The following is a 21,119-nucleotide window of genomic DNA, read 5'->3' on the forward strand; positions in this document are numbered from 1 at the left end:
GATGTGTGTTTATATACTACTGCCAACATCCCATGACGTCATTCTAAAATGGCGCCTTGAAGAACAGAATCACAAACCAATCAAGTGAGAGCACAGATTACTTAATCAAACAGCATGCTCCTAAATCTGGTTTTAGGGTGAAGGTCAAATTTCCTAAAACGTGGAAAAAGCAGACGTATGGTGACTGTGTGGCTAAAAATGTTTCCTATAGCCGCGATGTACGGGGTTTCCCCGTCAACACAGCCTAGCCGGAAGTCCCCCAGGCTACGTCACCTGTGTGAGATTCTTCACTCGTTGATTGGCTGTTACTCGCTGCGTGGAAGTGAGACCAAGTATCTGAAACTTGTGTGTGCGAGAGAGTGTGTGTCTGTGTGTATTTTAATTGTGTGAGGTCATCCAAAAGTTAAGTCGTATACGGGGCTGATCGAAGCTTAATCACCTTAATCTACTCGCACAGGCCCTAAGCCTCACACTATATGGCGTGCGGAGGTGTGTGGATGCCCGGGGCCAACTCCAGGAACAGACGCCCCCCCCCCCCCCCCCCCCTCAAAGATTTTATATATATATATATATATATATATATATATATATATATATATATATATATATATATATATATATATATATATATATATATATATATATATATATATATATATATATATATATATATATATATATATATATTTGAAGTTTATAAGCTAATGCCAAACTTCTCACTTAACTAACCGAGGTTCACCTCTACCACTGTTTACTCAAGCCATTAGCTGTTTACTGAGATATTAAATCACTCTTGACAGTTCTGTAATCGATACCAAACCACTTAAGAAAATTGAATCCCCAAAAAATTAGTGGTTTAAATTGCTTGTCAAAGGCCTGTGGTTAATGTTAAAGGCAAGCGTTTTATATATTTTTAAAACTAAATCTAATTTCGGCGCTAGACGGTTAACCCGTTTGAATCCGAATTTAAGTCAGTAGAACGTCCCTGAGTCCACCCAGCTCAGATGGACACAACTGACGTCAAGGCGGCTGGTCATAGTGCTGACCAATGTTCCCTCTTACCTGTGGGGTTGCGCGGCCGCACAGTAGTTGTAAACCTGCCGCGCAGTCCTTTTGTAAAATACAAATACCCTTGTCAAATCTTTTGGAATACCGCGCACACAAAATACACGTTGCTCGCTAGCTTTTTCCCTTTAAAGGGAACGCTAGTGCTGACCACATTATCCCTTCATAATATCACAGAAACAGGTAAACTCTACTTGCCCCATGGACCTTCAGGTTCAAAAAGGGAACTGTAACTGTGGTCTTTGTCGATGTTTCACGTTGTGACGTGAATAAAGTTGTGGAACATTTCATAGAATTTATTGTTACTGGAGACACTAAAGGCCAAAGATTGTCTGAATGGCTTCTAGCAGCAGTCGAGAAATGTGGCTTTAATATTGATAACTGTTGTTATGGACAGGGACACGATAATAGAGCTTATACGAGAGGAAAACTATGTGTATCGTCGACATAATTTTAATTCGGTTTAAATATTTAAAAAAAAAAAAACACGCTACTTTTCCAAAACGGCTGAACAGTTTAGGAACAATTAAACTTAAACCACCAAATTTGTAGTTTATTTCGTTGGGCGGATACAGCCTCGCCGTACGTCACGCATGAAACAAATCATTTTCGGGTGGTCGGTCCTGCTAGGGTGGTCGGTCCTGGTGGGGTGGTCGGTCCTGATGGGGTGGTCGGTCCTGGTGGGGTGGTCGGTCCTGGTGGGGTGGTCGGTCCTGATGGGGTGGTCGGTCCTGATGGGGTGGTCGGTCCTGGTGGGGTGGTCGGTCCTGATGGGGTGGTCGGTCCTGGTGGGGTGGTCGGTCCTGCTAGGGTGGTCGGTCCTGGTGGGCAATGTTCCCTCTAAGCTGCGCGGTTGCGCGGCCGCGCAGTAGTTTTGAGCTGCCGCGCAGTGATTTTGTAAAATAAATATATCCTTGCATAAGACTTTTAGAACAGCGCGCACAGAAAATACATTTTTAACACTAACTTTTCCCCCTTAGAGGGAACATTGCTGGTGGGGTGGTCGGTCCTGATGGGGTGGTCGGTCCTGATGGGGTGGTCGGTCCTGGTGGGGTGGTCGGTCCTGATGGGGTGGTCGGTCCTGATGGGGTGGTCGGTCCTGGTGGGGTGGTCGGTCCTGGTGGGGTGGTCCTGATGGGGTGGTCGGTCCTGGTGGGGTGGTCGGTCCTGATGGGGTGGTCGGTCCTGATGGGGTGGTCGGTCCTGATGGGGTGGTCGGTCCTGGTGGGGTGGTCGGTCCTGGTGGGGTGGTCGGTCCTGGTGGGGTGGTCGGTCCTGATGGGGTGGTCGGTCCTGGTGGGGTGGTCGGTCCTGATGGGGTGGTCCTGATGGGGTGGTCGGTCCTGATGGGTTGGTCCTGATGGGGTGGTCGGTCCTGATGGGGTGGTCGGTCCTGCTGGGGTGGTCGGTCCTGATGGGGTGGTCGGTCCTGCTGGGGTGGTCGGTCCTGATGGGGTGGTCCTGATGGGGTGGTCGGTCCTGGTGGGGTGGTCGGTCCTGATGGGGTGGTCGGTCCTGATGGGGTGGTCGGTCCTGATGGGGTGGTCGGTCCTGGTGGGGTGGTCGGTCCTGGTGGGGTGGTCGGTCCTGGTGGGGTGGTCGGTCCTGCTGGGGTGGTCCTGATGGGGTGGTCCTGATGGGGTGGTCGGTCCTGGTGGGGTGGTCGGTCCTGATGGGGTGGTCCTGATGGGGTGGTCGGTCCTGATGGGTTGGTCCTGATGGGGTGGTCCTGATGGGGTGGTCGGTCCTGATGGGGTGGTCCTGATGGGGTGATCGGTCCTGGTGGGGTGGTCCTGATGGGGTGGTCGGTCCTGATGGGGTGGTCCTGATGGGGTGGTCGGTCCTGGTGGGGTGGTCCTGATGGGGTGGTCGGTCCTGGTGGGGTGGTCCTGATGGGGTGGTCGGTCCTGATGGGGTGGTCCTGATGGGGTGGTCCTGATGGGGTGGTCGGTCCTGATGGGGTGGTCGGTCCTGATGGGGTGGTCGGTCCTGATGGGGTGGTCATAATTACTGTATGAATGCCCTTCAAAAGTATAAAAATAAATACAAGTATAATTACTTTGAAGATGCTCTTGGGGTGCCCTTCACAAGTTTTGTAATCAGTAAGAATATAACATAAAAATTGCCCCTACAGTGTATTACTTAAGATTATGGGGGTTAAATACTCTATGGAAGCCCACAAAATAAATATCGGCATAATTATTTTATAGATGCCCTTATAGAGTATCCAATGATTATGGGCTTAACTTTTCTAAAGGATGCCCCTAACTACAATGTTCCCAAGTAAGTATCAGATAAAATTGAAAGACCGCATTTATTATGGGTATATCAATAACTACCTCATCACTACCCTACACCGATGCACCTTCCTCCATAAAACTCTGCCATGCCGGGCTAGCCACCTCCTCCTCCGTCTCTCTCCACCGTCATCCCAATGATCCCCTCTGTCGTTTTTTTTATGTGCAGTCCATCTCACTACCATGCTTAGGAACCTTCATTAAAAAAAATACACATTCGCCTTTGTGCTCTTAGTTCACACACGACATCGATAAGACCAGTCCTAATTATTTATCTACTCGGGTTTCGATCTTCCTATTTTATTGCGAGATGAGGTAGTTTCTAAAAAAAAAATAAAAAAAAAAATATATATATATTAAAAAAAACCTTCTGCCTTCTTCAGTTTATACAGTAGACCAAGAGCTGATATTTCATTAGTTAACCTTGACCTTGACATCAAACCTTTTTCTATTATATTTGAGGTTTTCTCAATTAAATCACTCGATAGATTACTATATTCAAATAACAAAAGGGGAGATAACTAGCTAGATGTTATTACCCGACCAGTCTGCTGTGCTGTTGTTCACGTTGAATGTTTACAATCGAGTTAGTGAAGGCTATTAGCTGCAGATAATTGAGTTTTTAAACGATCTGAATCTTAAAGGAGGTAGCAAGTTTAAGAACTATCAGCAAGCTGTTGTGTGTACATTTTGACGGCTGCTTTCACGGAGCAGATAAACGTCTTTCATATATTGCGGACTACTGATTGTGTTTTAAGGCAAATATTTATAGTCGTGTCGACTACATAAATTAGGAATCACTAAAATAGAAAATAAAACCAGTATTAAAAAATGTGTAGCAAAAAGCTTTTAAATGCACGGGAAATAAGCTTTGGGGTCATCCATAAATGACGTCACGCTTTTTTGACAATTTTTACCTTCCCTCCTCCCCTCTGTCACACATCGTTACAAAAAGCCAGACCCCCACCTCTAAAATGACGTCACACCTCAGCCTACACCCCCCCCCCCTCAAAACTGCAGTTGAATTTTTCTTAAAACATCGATATTTTCCTAAAATCTTGTCTAAACTCTGTCTATATAGAGAACTTTAATCAATTCCTATTACAATTTATTAAAACAGTTGTCTAAAACCCGATATAACGTCTAAAATTCGTTTTCAAACATGGCTTTTTTATAATGCAAAAGTGTGACGTCGCACCATCTGAACCCCCCCCCCTCCTCCTCTTATCACACACCGTCACAAAATTACGGACCCCCTACGAGCGTGACGTCATTTATGGACGACCCCTTATACTTAAGTTTGTTTGTTTGGGTTCATCCATAAATGACATCAGGCTTTTTTTTGACGAATTTTACTCACCCCCCCTCCGTCACACTTCGTCACAAAAAGCCAGCATCCCCCCCCCCTAAAATGATGTCACACCTCAACCTGAACCCCCCCCCCCCCTCAAAGGCGCATCTGATTTTTTCTTAAAATACAAGATATTTCTCCAAAATCTTGTCTGAACTCTGCCAACATTCGAGTATTTTAATCAATTCCTATTACAATTTTTTAAAACACTTCTCTAAAACTCGAAATAACGGCTGAAATTCGTTTTCTAACATTGCTTAATTATAATGCAAAAGTGTGACGTCACACCATCTGAACCCTCTCGTATCTCCCTCATCACACACAGTCACAAAATTGCCCCCCCCCCCCTCACTGTCTGGCAGTGGTTAGAGAAAGGTGGAGTAAGCTAAAGATGTTTTATAGGTCTATCGTATGTTGAGGTGCTGTATGGGCTGTATGGGGTATGGTCAGGGGTGGACTGGCTGTGTCCCGAGAAATTAATAAATGAAGCTTCTTCATTACTAGATCTGTATCTTTTTTTTTTTTTAATCAAAGCCTAAAACTAAAGGGCAGTAAAAAAAACCGACTTTGATAATGAGATTTTATAATACATGCACTAAAGTCTGAAAGAAACACTGAACTAAATTGACGAGTTTGATGTGACAATAGATGGAGTTTGGCATGAACGATATTATTTAGGATACGTGATAACCGTTAAATACTTTCTACTAGGGTTTATTTGGAAGCAATAAAATATGATTAGGTTAGGCTACATTATTTTATTTTTTTGACCAAAGATTGTACCAAAATAAATCATTTTAATAAATGTATCAAACTCCTTGAGTTAAGCCCGACATTTTTCCCCATTTACATTAAGGCTGCTTAGGGGTCATCCATAAATGACGTCACACTCGTAGGGGGGACGGGGGGTCCGTAATTTTGTGACGATGTGTGATGAGGGGGAGGGGGGGGGGGGGTTCAGATGTTGCGGCGTCACATTTTTGCATTATAAAAAAGCAATGTTAGAAAACGAATTTTAGACGTTATTCCGCGTTTTAGATAACTGTTTTAATAAATTGTAATAGTTTAGACAAGATTTTGGAAAAATATCGATGTTTAAAAAAAATTCAACTGCAATTTTGAGGGTGGGGGGGGGGGGGGTTGTAGGTTGAGGTGTGAAGTCATTTTAGGGGGGGTCTGGCTATTTGTGACGACGTGTGACGGATGGGGGGAGGTAAAAATCGTCAAAAAAAGCGTGACGTCATTTATGGATGACCCCTTAACTTGTCTAAGGTTAAACTACCTTTACAGTATGCTAGTAGATCTATATTCCAAGAGGTTTTTGGTTTGACCAACCAGTTTTTAACACGTCAGCTTCCACCCTCGGCTGCACATTTGAAACTGGGTCACACATATTCATTCATGTTGACCGTGGGAAAATGTCATGAACTTTGAATTCAAAGTTTGTAAAAAGGATGAATTGAAAATTCTACCGAATTATTTAACTAATTGCTTCTTTGATTTCGAACAATATTTCTATAAGAATACATCTTTAAATGAAGTTCTCTTTATTTGGAATATTAGCCAAAAAGATTCTAGATTTTCTCTTAAATACAATGAAAACTGTTTATTTTTGTTTCAGAAAAAGATAAGCCCAAGTTTTTATCCGGATATATACATTGTATTGAAACTCGTTTAGACGTTAGATGTCGCATAGAAGTTGACCTAGATCCAGAGAAGATGTCTTCTGCAATGTTTTCGTTTCACTTTTTGTTTCTGCTTATCGCAGCTTTATGTGTACTTGCCCAGTCACCGAAACGAAGATTTGAGTATAAACTAAGTTTTAAAGGACCCCATCTTGTGCAGAGAGATAACAGTGTTCCGTTTTGGGAATATTTTGGAGGTAAGCTTATTAAAAATAAAATTCCTAAAATCTAGGCTACCGGCTGTTGGTCGTTTTTCTCGTTATGGTCTAGTGGATTGTCCACGTGTAAAAAGAGAAAAAAACAACACGGGTCTTAGCAGCAGCTGTCACCAGAGTGGCCCAAAAATATATTGTTATGTAGGTTTTGGTAGTGTCGATTAATAATACTCTCAAAACTTGAAATTAGCAGTAAAATAAAGTTGGAAAAGTCAACAATACGGTGTAAAATGAAAAAAAATTGCTGGGAGATTTTGTTTCAATACAATTTTCTGACAATTTTAAGATTTTAGAATCTTCTTTTAAAAAAGTGGTGTTAGGTTACTGGTAGATCTAAGTCTAGTTAACTAAACTAAAATACACACATGGCTTGCTAATATCAATGCTATCCCCAACACTTGGATCTACCGTACACGCTGTACACACAACCTTAATTTATTAATTTGAATAATTTCTAGATCTAGATCTAACTGTAAAACTAATCGTCGACAAGGTGGAGACATTGGGGTGAAAATCTTTTTCCGAGTAGTCACTTCATAATAATTATACTAGGGATCTAGCTAAATAGATCTAACAAATAAAACCTATGTAGATTTTCTTACTAGATCTAAATCTAAAATTTAGGCCTACCCAATTTTCAATTTGAACATGACCACTGAATGATAGACATCCATATTTTATCCATTAGGCACTAATTTTGAAGTTTTTAGTTTGTTTTGAATTAAATTACTAATTTTAATATTTATTGTCACTTGCTGCCATGCACGACACACCTCTCCATGACAACCCCCATTTTGTTTGAAGCTACAAAAAGCCATGAGTCTGGTTCGACTTTTTAACTGGCTATGCACTAGAGTTCCTCACTAGTGATCACTAAATAGTAGTTTTTCTTACTAAATTTGAAATCTACTCAATTTTCAACTTAAACATGACAACTGAATAAAAAACGTCCATACTTTATCCACTAGGCACTAATTTTGGGAGTTGTTGCGAGTTTTAGACTAAATTATTGAATTTTAAATTTTTTGGTCACTCGCAGCTATGGTATGAGGGATCCATCCATGACAACCTGCTTAAAAGCTGAAAGATTCAACTTTTTAATTGACCGTGAAATAGATCTAATGTTTTTTTACAAGAGAGTTCCTACTCGTAGAATTGCCCATCTATGGTGAGGTAATATTTTTAGAGGAAAATAATTGATGAGAATGTCATCAGAAAAGAATTATAAAAAAGACAAGATAGAAGTGATTTTTTAAATTCTTTTATTTCTTTAATTTTATAACATTTTTTTATTGTACAAAAGAGCATCAACAGACCATACCAGGTAAACGTATCCATTCGAATAGCGGTCATGTGGTCAAAAAAAAAAATTTGGTTGTCATTTTTTGGTCACTCTTATAAAAAAAAGGGTTGAAGATATTTGATTTATTTTTTCATAGAATGATAAAACTAATAATGCTTTACTATGGAAATCAATTTTGTGATATGGAGATCTATATTTAAAAAGTTATATTATTTTGAATGACACCGACTTTAAATTTAGCCTACATTCTCCAAAGCAATTTTTGAAAATGCTTTTCTGGCATATTTCGACTTGCCACCTATAGCATGTTTTTATAACGTGAAAACCTGCCATTTTGCTCGTAGTAAACGTATTTAAAAGTAATTCCAAGGAGGTCTCTGGAACTAAGTCGAAAAACTCGCCGGAAGTCATGGTCCGATCCTTACGCCATGTTATGGTTAGCAACCAAGGACGCTTTCAAGCTAGTGAGCCTCACTACTAAATAGTGGTCACATGTTTTTTTTTTAAATTTGGTTGTAATTTTTCTGGCCGGTCTTATAAAAAAACGGCTGACGATATTTGATTTATTTTTTCATATACTGATGAAACTAATAATGCTTTACTGTGGAAATCAATTTTGTAATATGGAAATCAATATTTAAAAAGTTACATTATTTTGAATGACACCGACTTTTAAATTTAGCCTTCATTCTCCAATGCAAATTTTAAAATGCTTTTCTGGCATATTTAGACATGCCACCTATAGCATGTTTTTATAATGTGAAAACCTGCCATTTTGCTCGTGGTAAATATTTTTAGAATTTAATTCTAAGAAGGTCTCTAGAACCAAGACGAAAAATTGTCGTAAGTCATGTATCCGGTCTTACGCCATATTGTTGTTAGCAACCAGCCACGCCTCCGAGTAGCGAGCAATACTAATTTTAAGGCTTATAGGTCTCATATTTGCATAATATGTATCTGTGTAATTGCTTGAGAAACATAATTTAATAGCACCAATTTCATTTTTTAAGGCCTCTGAACTACTATGATTTACTGTAAAAATGTAATTTCAACCAATCTATATCACAATAACTAGATCTATATCATATAACATTTTTTTGCTAAAGATATATATATACCTTTATTTTTGCCATAGATGCACTTGCTGGTGATGAAGGTATAAGAATAACTCCATCTTTAAGAAGCAAAAAGGGTAAGTACTATGATTTTTATTGGTTTCTTCAGTTACATTCTATTAGACTTAAAGTTTTGTAAACATTAAGTTTTTATACATTTGCTTTACTTTCTCGTACAAAGTATAGAGGAAGTATTGTAAGCGTGCAAAAAGTCAAAATCGATCTAGATGTTTTACACCTCCCTGAGTCTGAAAAATGTAGTTTTGCGATTTTGTCCGTATATGTATGTATGTCTGTGAAAACGATAACTTGAGTACCATTACAGTAATTTACAGCTAGGTTGATGAAATTTCATACATGATGAAATTTCAAATTTGTAGTTGTATATCAACTTTTCAGCGATTTTCGGTAACTGGAAGTTGAACTTATTCTACTTTTGGTTTTTCAAAAGCCTTTAACTTGAGTATTGTTTTAGATCGATAAACTAAATTTCACATTTAGGTAAAAGACCTAATTCTCTGCCTTCTGTCCAATTTTAGTTATTTCCGTACTGGAGGTAGTACTTTATGCTATTTCTGATTTCTCAAAAAGAAAAACACATAGCATATGAAATTATAAAGTATGGGCATACTAATAATATTCCTCACTATTATACACATTTTGTTTGCTGCTCACTTGGTGCACAATTCTTTTTTCTACTTGATTCTATTTTAAAAAGTTTGAGTAATTAAAAATCATGTCTATATCCTGAGTTGCATTCCCTGTAGTGTTATATAAGAATATTTGAGAAAGTTTAGGGTAGATATCTCCCTGTTTATTTTTTTTTATTAACAATTTAGAATATGTTTTTAAACAGTTTTGCTTATAAGTGTTTATATTACTGCTTAAAATGCAATTTTTTGATTGTTTTGTATGGTGCACCGTCTAAACGACCCAGTCAAAATAACCTTGACATCTGGGCTTCCATCATATTTACTCACAACATATGGGCTTCCAACTTTTGCCATAGATGTAACCATTTTATACACTTACCCACCAACATGCAGTTTCTACTACCATAACCTCTTTTAAATGCCTGAATGTAAAACTTCATGAGCAAATTGAGCACTTAATAACGGCAAAGTGCTACTAATTTAAAAATTTTGATAATGATTTATTTATCCGATGTTGCTTAAAAGCAGACACAAACGTTTAAATGTATAATATACATGATGTTTACAGGATAAACAACATTTTGGTTTGTTTTGATAAATTACAAGCATGCTGCAGATAATTGTGCTGACTGTACCTCTCTGAGTTTGAACCTGCATATAGTTGGAACTATATGCAGGTTACTAAACTAAACATAATTTGTTGCAATTTGGCTTTTTATTGTACAGGTTCAGTTTGGTCAAAGAATAAATTAGAAAGCAAAGGATGGGAGATAGAAGCTGGAATAAGGGTTACAGGAAGAGGCAGAATTGGAGCTGATGGCATGGTATCATACCTTTATTTTTTATTACAATGCCTACTTGTGTTTTGTTTGTCTTCATTATTTAATTAATTATAATGCTTGAACATTTTTAAGCAAATTATTTTGCCCTCGAATTTACTTCTTTGCTTGGTCGTTGAAAGATATTTAATTTCCAATTTTAAACATTAAATGTGTTATTCTATTTTGTAATGGGAAAACAAAAGAATTCCAAATTGTTTTAAAAAGAAATTGCTTGAGTCTCTAAGTTAAATACAGTGGTTTTTAAACAAACAGTTATTGGGTTCCCTTTTCCTCTCCAGGCTATCTGGTTTACTGAAAGTCGAGCATCCACTACTGACAATCAAGCTGACAATGTGGTATTTGGGGCTGCTGACAAATGGAAAGGCTTAGGTGTATTCCTCGACTCATTTGATAATGATGGACAGGTTTGAATTTTAAAATTATTTAACCATCCGACAAATAAGTCACTCCACCCATATTTTACACTGCATATTATTTTGTTTATAGATGTTTTTGTTTTAAATTTCCTTACAGTTTGATTCTTTAAACAATGCCTTTATTTATGTATTCAATCTACTACAATTCAACAACTTTATTTTATTTAAACCATATTGGGACGCGTGGCCTGGCGGTAGAACGCTAGACTGCGAACCCGTAAGGCTAGAGTTTGAATCCAGGTTCAAGTCAGTTAAATATCCTTATCCTCCTAGCTCTGATAGGTACCTGGCGTTAGGGGAAGTAAAGTCGGCTGGGCATAGTGCCGGCCACACTACCCCTTCAAATGCCAAATTTTACTACTTACTTTACCATAACACCCTTATTTTAACCCTTGTAATTTCACGTCACAGCACAACAACCCTTACATCATGGCTGTGGTTAACGATGGTTTAATGTCCTATGATCATCACAGGTAAGTCATGTTTTTTCTCATAATTATACATGACCCTTAACTTCTTATTCTTACAACGTATGTTTCATTGATTGCATGACATCATCTATTTGTAAGCAAATAATAAAGATATACTTAGCATTATTATATAGAAAAAACAGTTTTGATTTTTGATACATAAGGGCAGTCAAAATATGATTTTGAAGTGAAGGGTCAAAGCCTTGTTATGCTTTTTGTTTATAAATCAATGATGATTATAATGTAGCTGCACCAGTATTGGTCTGTATTATTATGTTGGTTTTCATTTGTCAATCTGGGAAATTGTCAAACCGAATCGCTCGTGCAATGTGAAACTGTAATCTGTTCTTAACTGTGCATCTTGCGCCTATTTCAAGTAGGCTTAGCTTGACATGGTCATCTTCATGTGTCTAACAATTTGTACTTCATATGTCATCTTAAAACATTTCCTCACCTTATTGTTTTTAAATTCGTGCATTTAAAAATGCTTGGGCAGCAGAAAACCCTTTATTTAAAAGAAAACACTGTATAATTTAATCAGATCATAAAATTGAACAAAGACATTTTTATGCTCAGTTAATTTTTGTACTTAGGGTTTTTTGTTGTTACACAAATATTAATGTAAACTTCACCATGTAACTTTACTAAATTTTAAGTAACAGATTTATTTATTGGTTTAGTATTTTGTTTCTCATAGTAGTTACATCACCAATATGCTTAAATACAATAACTGCATAACACAAAATTTTTTAAGAATGATATTGGGAGGATACAAATATTTGATTTGACTACCTTGATAGCTTACTTACTCTGTTTATTACATGACTTAAAGATGATTTGTTAGCTTCTCTTTTATGGATAGAAAAGTTGTATATTTTTTTTCTTTTGTTTGTTTCATTTTTAATGAAAGATAATTTTTTTTTTTTTGCTTTAAATTGCTGTTCTTTATGTTAACTCATCATCAACGATAAATAAATTAGTCTAATTTCTAAAGTCTTGTTTTGTCCAATATGAGAGCAGCATTTCTTTTTGTTTTGTTCTGTTCTGTTGATGCTTTTGAATAATAATATTAAATTTTTTGAGAGAGGAAAACAGTTTGATACTGGATTGTTTGCTTATTGGGGCATTAAGTATAAAAATATAATCTTATTTAAAGTAAAAGCGAACCAGGATTTCATATCTAATCTGAGAAATTAGTTCTACAGTTGTGTTTTAAATTAAATTCTAATTGTTATATACATATAAGACTATATAAAAAATTTAAGACTTAACCAGAGTCATTATAAATGAAATTTTAAAAATACAAGTTAAAAAAATATAAAGACTCACTTTTATAATTATTCTTGAAAAGCTTGGAACGTACTATGAGGTAAGTTGATTTAATATCAGGAAGATGAAGCTATTTCATTTTATGAATAGCAACATTATTTGTCTTGTCACTATTGGTAAAATACTCTCTTTACACTACTGTAACATTTTACCATGTTTTTAGACATTACTCTGCATATTAATCTAGCTTTCAATGTTCTTGATAAGGCAGTACATTACAGATGTCTCAATTTAGAAATAGATTGATAGCTTTTAGAAAGATTTTCATAGCTTTTTATATAAGTGAGTAGTCTTATGCAGCATTCACTGGATTAGCTTTTGATTTATTGTTATATTTATTATTCTGTTAAAAACGATAGTAACAAATAGTATTGTTTTGTCTGTTTGTATCTGCTTTCCATGTGTACTTAACCTGACAACAATATGTCAATTGCATCCTTTTTACTCATACTACTACTGATTTCTTTTTTAGTACAATATGCATTCCCATTTGTAGTTATTGTAATTGCTGTGATCTGTTGAATTACATTTAAGGTCATCATTTAAATAATATTGTTGACTTATTGCATAAAAATAAATTCAAATCAAAGTAATGTGGTTTAATAAGAAGTTGTTTTGTTTATTTCTGCTTGTGTGTTTGTGTCATAATTATATTATTACAGGAGGTAGCTGTATAATTTTTTTGGCATTTCTATGTGTGATATTATGAGTTGCTTTTTTCTTTTTTTATGGCGATTCATGTGTGTATATTTCTTAATCACTTCAGTGAGAGACTAATCAGTTTTTAAAGGTTTTTTTTTAAGTTTTAGTCCATGACTTTTTAAAATAATCAAATAGCCAATTAAGAATATCTTTAATTAGTGCTGGGGTGCTGTACAGTTAAAATAATATTTATTACCAAGGTCACAATTATAAATCAACACTACTTCATCTACTGCTGAACCTTACTTTTCTGTATTTTCCTGTTACTCTAACAACTTTGATAGGTTTCAGCATCTTAATGTACTACCTTTTTAGGGTGCTATAAATAACAACACAAGTGGTTTATAACTTTGGCTGTTCACCAGGTGCTCTATTAATGCTAGCATCTGTTGTTTCCCATTATAATCAACTAGTTTCTACGAGCATCCTAACATGGTGATTAAGTATTAATGTCAGGTTTGGTCTAATATTTAACTAACATGAATCGGCTCTCTTTTTCTGCTTTTTCTTTTTAGCTATTGTAAACTCATTTTTAGTAGGGGCACAGACAGCCAATTTGATGGGTTTTTTTTAATGAATAATGTTTTTTGGTTTAAAAAATGTGGTTACATAGTTTAATGATTTGTAATGAAAACAAATCTTTCTTCTAACTATGTTATACCCTATAAAACAATATCCAGCTATTTATTTTATTTTGTGTGGGTGTTGTTACATAACTTGTTAAATAATAAATGATTAATAATCTAGTAATGGCTTCTAGTGCATCATAATCCTTTGTTTATTTTTGTGAATGTTTTATCATGCACTTTTAACATAGATGCATTATTAGTTACTGTAAATTTTTTAAAAGTTTGGAATAAGAAAAAATGACTAAATATTAATACAAAAACTTAAAATCAATAATTGTCTATCTTTTTCAAAAAAATAATTTCTTAGATAAATGGTCAAACTGGATTACTTTCAATCTTTAAAAAGCATGTTGCAAACATAGAGCATCAATACAAAGTCATCTAGTTCTTTGCTTGCTAATTGGTATAAAGCACTGAGAAAGTGACAGCCTTTACTGTAATTAAATGATGCATGATACTGCAAAATTTATAATCTAAAATGTCATGATCTAGAATCATTCTTAGCATGATCTCTGCATAAAAAATTTCTAAAATTTCATTGATGAGCTGTCTGACCTGATGCAAATTATATTTAGTTATAGATGCAGAAAATTTAGTGGACCATTTTATTGTTAGAACGCATCATTTTCTGATAAGATTGTAGAAAGGAACACAGGTGCTCTCAATGATCTTGGTAGAATAATTTGGTTCATTATATCACACATTACCATATTCTTATCCTTTGAATGAACTAGAGAATCAGTTATGTTTAAAATTTAAGCATGACCTTGATTTCTTTGTGTAAATTTGGTTTTGGTAAATTATCTTTCCATAGTGATGGCAGTACTCAAAATTTAGGAGGGTGCTTAAGAGATTTCCGAAACAAACCTTTTCCTGTCAGGGTGAAAATTGAATATTACAACCAGCTTCTTACAGTAAGTTTGCTAAACAATAAAACCTCTCTTTTATGTTAATGATGAGTCTAATTTTTCTACTTAATGCCAGGTTTCATTCTTATTTCCAGTAACATACTTTTTTATTTAACAAATAGTGTAATAAAAATTAAATTAAAATTATTGCCAAGCATATGATTTATAATGAATACAATACTGAAAACAATGCAGATACTCTTTTAAGCCAAAATTGGAAGGAATAGAAATCAGGTTTTTCTCCAAAATTAAGCCAAGGGCCATTATGTGGTATATAATTAGTATAGAGGAAATAATTTTTTAGTTCCATTTAAATCAAATAGTGATCAACATTCATTAGATATTTTATGGAAATTTTGTTACGTTTTCAATTTCTTTTTTATGATCTTCTATAGTATTTCAATGTGCTATATTAAATTTGTTAGACATACATAGAAGGCTATATATATTTCTGTTGAATAAAATAGAAATGTAGATGTGATCTGTTTTAAAAAACATTCTGAAAGCATTTTTTCAATTAGATAATTTAATGTTATATCAGAAAATCCTTAAAGTATACTTCAAACTTTTTTCAGGTAAGAGTTCACAATGGACTGACAAACAATCAAAATGACTTTGAAATATGTATGTCTGTAGCCAATGTTGTGTTACCAGAATCTGGCTATATTGGAATCTCAGCTGCTACAGGAGGTCTAGCTGGTAAGTTTTGGGTAGCATCTTTGTATTTTCACATTAAAAAATTTCATTCAGCTTAATGAGACCTTTCTTAAAAATGATTGTATGAATGTTTTTTATCCTGATGTGTGTCTGATTTTAATCGCACACAATGTTTTCAGATGATCACGATGTTCTTTACCTGCTGACACACTCTCTTCATGACCCCACTGTGGACACAAACCAAGTCTCAGATGATGAAAGGGCCAAATTTGAAAAAGAATTTCAACAGTATCAAGAAGAACTAGATAAAGCTAAGCAGGAGTAAGTTTTAAACATTAGATTAAATATCATTTTCTTTTATAAATTAAAATATTCTTTCACCATGATTTTCTTTACACTTTTATTTAGTTATCAAAAGGAACATCCAGATCAAAAGTTTGATGGTTATGAAGAAGGAGATGATCAATGGGTAAGTTAAAAAAAATATTCAATGGATTAGTTACTTGAATAAAGACTAACATAGTATGCAACCACACTGTTGATTGAAAAATCAATCTTCTGTTCTAGTATCAGTCTCAGAATGAAAAAGAGATGAAACAGATCTTTGATGGCCAAAATATCATTAATAATGTCTTAAGAGAGGTCAATAGAAAATTAGATGAGTTAATGGGACGTCAGGAAATGGTGATATCAAGAATCAACTCTATGCCAGTTGGACAAGGGCAGCCAGCTCAAGTTGGGGTAAGATACATTTCTCATATCGAATACTGTTGAAATAATTTCATTTTCTGCTTTTTAATGCTTGAAATAAATTTTTCTTACAAGAACCAGTCATTTTTTTTTCCCAGTGATGTAAATTTAAATAATGTAGCTTAAACAACACATGGTGTTTCCCATAGACCAGCAATTCTGCATGAGCCCTTCATTTAAGTAAACTAACATACTTGACTAGATTTTGGAGCCTGGACTTACCATTATCTGAACATTTTACGATACTAGTTTGTTATCTTTATATGGATAATGACTTTATATACCTAATCAAGTCATGACTTGGGCTGAGAAAGTCTAGCCCAGTGTCATGCTATAAATCATTACATTTTCCCATACCACATTTTGCATGAGCCAACAGAGTTAAAAAAATATATTATTTATGTTTATAAGTAAAGTATTTTTTGAAGATAGCTACATACAGTGCTGTAAACATCTGCTTAATAAAACTACTTATCCATTTTAATGTGGTGAAACATATTTTTTTTATTTTTTAGGGAAGTCAGCAAGTTGCTGCAGGAAGTGCCATCCAAAGACATGAGGTCGACAGACTCATTAACAATCAAAACTCTTTACTACAACAACTAGGAGACTTGAAGTAAATATTTTATTTACTTGTTTACCATAACACAAGTCGGTACATTTTCTAGATTGTAATTTTAACTTTCAATTTGTTTATGATCAATATTAATTTAAAAAAATTTCTTTACAGAAAATGATAACTTGTATGTCAACCGCCTGTTTAAATTAATAATGAATATCTTGGACTATTTTTTTTCAGATATGTTATCAATGATATACAGCAAAAAACCAACACTATTCAGAGTCGTGCTGGCAGTACAGGTGGCGGAGTGCCTGATCAAATGGCAATGCATGAGATCAAAGATAAAGTATCTGGCTTAGGGAATGATATAAAGTTGTTGCTAAATAAACCTCAGGTAAACTATCTTGCCTGTAAATTCTAATTCACCACTGAATATATTTATTTTGTTTTTACTACAGCTGTTACTTTGAAGATGCTGATTTCATAAACTGTATAAATGTCCTAGGATAAATGATTTGCACACTTTGTAAGCTCAGCTTTGCAGTGCTGTATTTGTTAACTTAAAATGTTATTTTTCTATTTTCAGGCTAATCTACAGTGTCCTCCACCATCATCTTCTAATGGTTGCTTATCCTCTACTTTTTTCTTGGGAGGCCTAATAGTTCAGTTCATTCTAACCATTGGATATATGGTTTATAGGTAAGCATTGTTGCTTTACAGATTTTGTTTACTAAATGTAAAATCATGGTTGTTCAATGTGGCATAGAACATTTTCTCAATCATATTACATGTAAATTATATTTTACCAGTGCCAATTGAGTCATTGCTAGACTGTCTTGTGATCTACTTTTTGCAATTTTAACAATAGATATTTAATATTAAAATATAATTTTTCCATCAAAACTTTGTTAAATTGATATAGCATTGAATTATTATTCCTGCTATAGGGCTGGTAAGTAGGTCACCAACCAGTTCTACGGCTCATTAAAACCTGCATGAGCCATTGATCTGGTTGGTGACCTACTTACCAGCCCTATACTAAGGTAACTTTGTACTGTATTTTAAAAAAAATATCTGAAACCAATTACTTGAACATGACAATGTTGACTTAACCTGAGTTCTGTTGTAAATTGTCTATTTAAAAATTTAATGTATTGGCAGATGATACTTTGTTATGAGCAGTGTTCACCTTGTTTGTAAATAAAGGACAAAGAGAAACTAACATTACATACCAAAGAAATAGTTTATGAAGGGCTGACATTTTTATAAGGAATATTTTTAAGGCATTTTTAGGCAACCGATGGCTACATTAATTGAGCATCTTCAAGGTTTTTAAAAATCTTTTTTATACTTTCAGATCAAATAAAGAAGCACAGGCCAAGAAATTCTACTAATACTCTAGTTTTAAAATTGTTACAGAATTTAATCTGATGAGAATGATGATACTGATTTTTGTGAGAGCTTTAAAAAATGTTTTGTCACAAAGTTGGTTTCAAACCTCAAAGTTGGTGAAAATGAACTAACTCTTATATTGTTTGTTGCATTTGTTTCCTAAAGAGTCATTTTTGTGTATTTGCATAAGTTATGGAAGTGTATTTTTGCTCTGTAATTAAAAAAAAAGATATATTTTGTAATTGTCATAAAAGTTTCAACTACGTTTATCGCTTTCCGGTCTTAAATTATTCTTATAATAAGAGTATTATCATGTAATTTTTTTTTACTAAGCTGAACTAAGTATTGTCCTTAAAGAACTAGTATGTTATATTGTTAATGTATTTTAATTGATGAGTGTGAAATTTTAAGAGGTCAGAACTGATCTTTGACATTGCTGCCTAGGCTTGATTTATTTTATATCAAACAATATTTTTAGTTTTAAACTATTAAAATGATAATACTTTTATCTATATTCCATACATAGGAAATAGCTGTAAAACATTGTAATACATCAACAAGCCTGCTTTTATTGTAACATGTCAAGAGTCATTATTGAGAGTAAATTATCACATCTTTTCATGTGTCCATTCCTTTCTTTGACCATTTCTTGTCTTGTTTCTATTCTTTTTTCTTAATATGGGCCTGTAGGTTACTTTTTTAAACTTTTTCTTGTAATTTTTAAGTATTTAAATTTGTTTTAAAAGTGAATATGTATAATACAGCAATATAGATCTTACCAAACCTTTTAATATTATCAGAGTATTCTTCTTAGTTAAATCACTACTTGAAATAAATTGATAATCAAGCCAGATTATAAATACATTATATGTGTTAATCATTTTAGCTATTTTAAAATTTGAGTTTATCTGATGCACTAATGACAAATACATTGAGGAAATGTATAAATGACCTTAGTTAATTGGTCACCTTCAGGCGTGTTACATTTAGGTGATGTTGCGTTCACTATTTTAAATCAAGGTATTTGTATTGGTGTAGTTTTTCAATAATTTGTAGTTAGTAACATTAGTGTTTTGTTAAAGCATAGGTCATTTATCACAATTTTGTTGTTTGACATGTGACTTTGACATAGGCTATATTGTACTGTTGTTCTTCCAGTGTGAGAAAACAATTAAGTGACAATATATGTATGGTTTTATGCAGCTATAGGTATTCATTCCATTTGTCTGTATATCTGATGAAATAGGCTTAAAATACAGCTATAAAATAAAGATAAAACTTTCATAGGTCATGTACTTGTAATGATTGGTTGTTGGGCAGATATGATTGTTGCATTATTCTGAATGAAAAAAAAAAATGTTAATACAAATGAACTGTGTAAATCTTAGGGTTTCTGCTATTCACTCAACAAATTGGTCTGTATGAGATGAATGGTACTTTAACTGTACAAGATATAAAAAAAATTGTTGCTAAATGGTGCTTTGTTATTGTGGTCCTTTATAGTATGTACATCCTATTGTGTTACATTTCCATTGTTTGGTCAGTGTTCATATTGTAACATACACATTTTAGATTTTTTTTTAAGCTTTAATGTTGGGTTGCCACCCATCCCTTTTTATCATCTAGTTAGCCTGACCATTTTTTTTTCATGCTAGAAAAACAAGTAACTTATTTTCTCAACTGAAACTCTGTGATTGTTACAACAAACTTGATATTCTATGAAATGTTGCTGTGAAAATTATTTATTAACTTAGATGTCTGTGGCTGTACGTGAAATCAAAATTCAAATTGTAGTATTTTATCTACATTGCTCTACAGAAATCAAAACAATTTAGATACATTGTTATGACTAATACTTTATCAGCTTAAATCAAAGGTAAGCAGAGTGCCAGATACATTTCATACCACGCTGGCATTAACATGAGAATATATTATACATCAGAGAAATTACTTTAAGTTGCTGCATATGTAAGTTGTTTTATTTTTATCGTTTTTTTTGTGAGCAACTTGTGGTGGTGGGACCTGCTGTACTCAATAAAACATCACTCATTGTCTGAATCAGTGAAACATACCTGGGTGTTACCTTTCTTTATTTGTCTTATGCTGTTCGTCTCTACTAAAGCTACACTGATGCCTTTTAACTCACTTGTTTTAAAATTAAAGCAATGTTAATTAAAATAACTCCTTTTTTTAATTGTTTGAAGAGATAATTATATTTTTCAACATTTTGATCCACTTTCATCATTGTTTATATGAGAGAAACATATAAAATTTGTCTTATCTTGAACTATAATAAATACAATATTGTTTAATTACAATAACATTTATACATCTTTGCAAGTCAAAACAAAGGCATTTGTTTTATCAAAACTTAAGTAAAAATAATTTTTAAAAAAGGCCCTGTACTTCAAGTACAAGTTAATGAAAACTGAAAACTTTGTTTTATCACTAAATGCATTTTATTCCAATGTTTGTATATGATTGACAAAAAAATATACAATGAAAATGTCACCTATATCATCAACTAGTCAATGTTCATGTGTACCCTGGTTGCTTCTGAACATCTAACAACTAATTTCTAAGTTATTTGACACTAAAACTAAAAGAAAATTTTAAATGTAAAGTGAAAGTTTTAAGTTAAATCAAAAGCAGTTGCAATGTTAAACCTGCAGAAATAAAATATATTTGAGCTTATTTAAATGTATTAATAAATATTTATTATAATTATATATTAGTTAGTAACAAAATAATTCATTACTCTATCGACATTTTAATAAA

The 21,119-nt window shown here is 34.1% G+C and overlaps 2 protein-coding genes across 3 annotated transcripts in view; one reads left to right on the forward strand and one right to left on the reverse strand.

Moving 5' to 3' along the window:
- Window positions 1-21,119, reverse strand: part of LOC131954116 (uncharacterized) — a 245,497-nt gene that overhangs the window by 222,547 nt on the left and 1,831 nt on the right. The gene's annotated exons all lie outside the window — the stretch shown is intronic.
- On the forward strand, window positions 6,381-20,412 carry LOC131954113 (protein ERGIC-53). Of its 2 annotated transcripts, XM_059317640.1 has the most exons (15): window positions 6,381-6,595; window positions 9,052-9,108; window positions 10,411-10,508; window positions 10,805-10,930; window positions 11,354-11,415; window positions 12,764-12,781; window positions 14,887-14,986; window positions 15,556-15,679; window positions 15,817-15,958; window positions 16,046-16,106; window positions 16,205-16,378; window positions 16,903-17,003; window positions 17,187-17,343; window positions 17,536-17,648; window positions 18,307-20,412. In XM_059317640.1, exons 1-15 carry the CDS (start codon window positions 6,433-6,435, stop codon window positions 18,341-18,343), a joined length of 1,533 nt encoding a protein of 510 aa, XP_059173623.1. In that variant the 5' UTR covers window positions 6,381-6,432; the 3' UTR covers window positions 18,344-20,412. The 2 variants fall into 2 exon arrangements, with proteins under 2 accessions (XP_059173623.1, XP_059173624.1); XM_059317641.1 differs by lacking the exon at window positions 12,764-12,781.

The sequence above is a fragment of the Physella acuta genome, unplaced genomic scaffold (assembly GCF_028476545.2).
Source record: "Physella acuta isolate Inbredline_101_S28 unplaced genomic scaffold, ASM2847654v3 ptg000973l, whole genome shotgun sequence".
NCBI classification, from domain to species: domain Eukaryota; kingdom Metazoa; phylum Mollusca; class Gastropoda; family Physidae; genus Physella; species Physella acuta.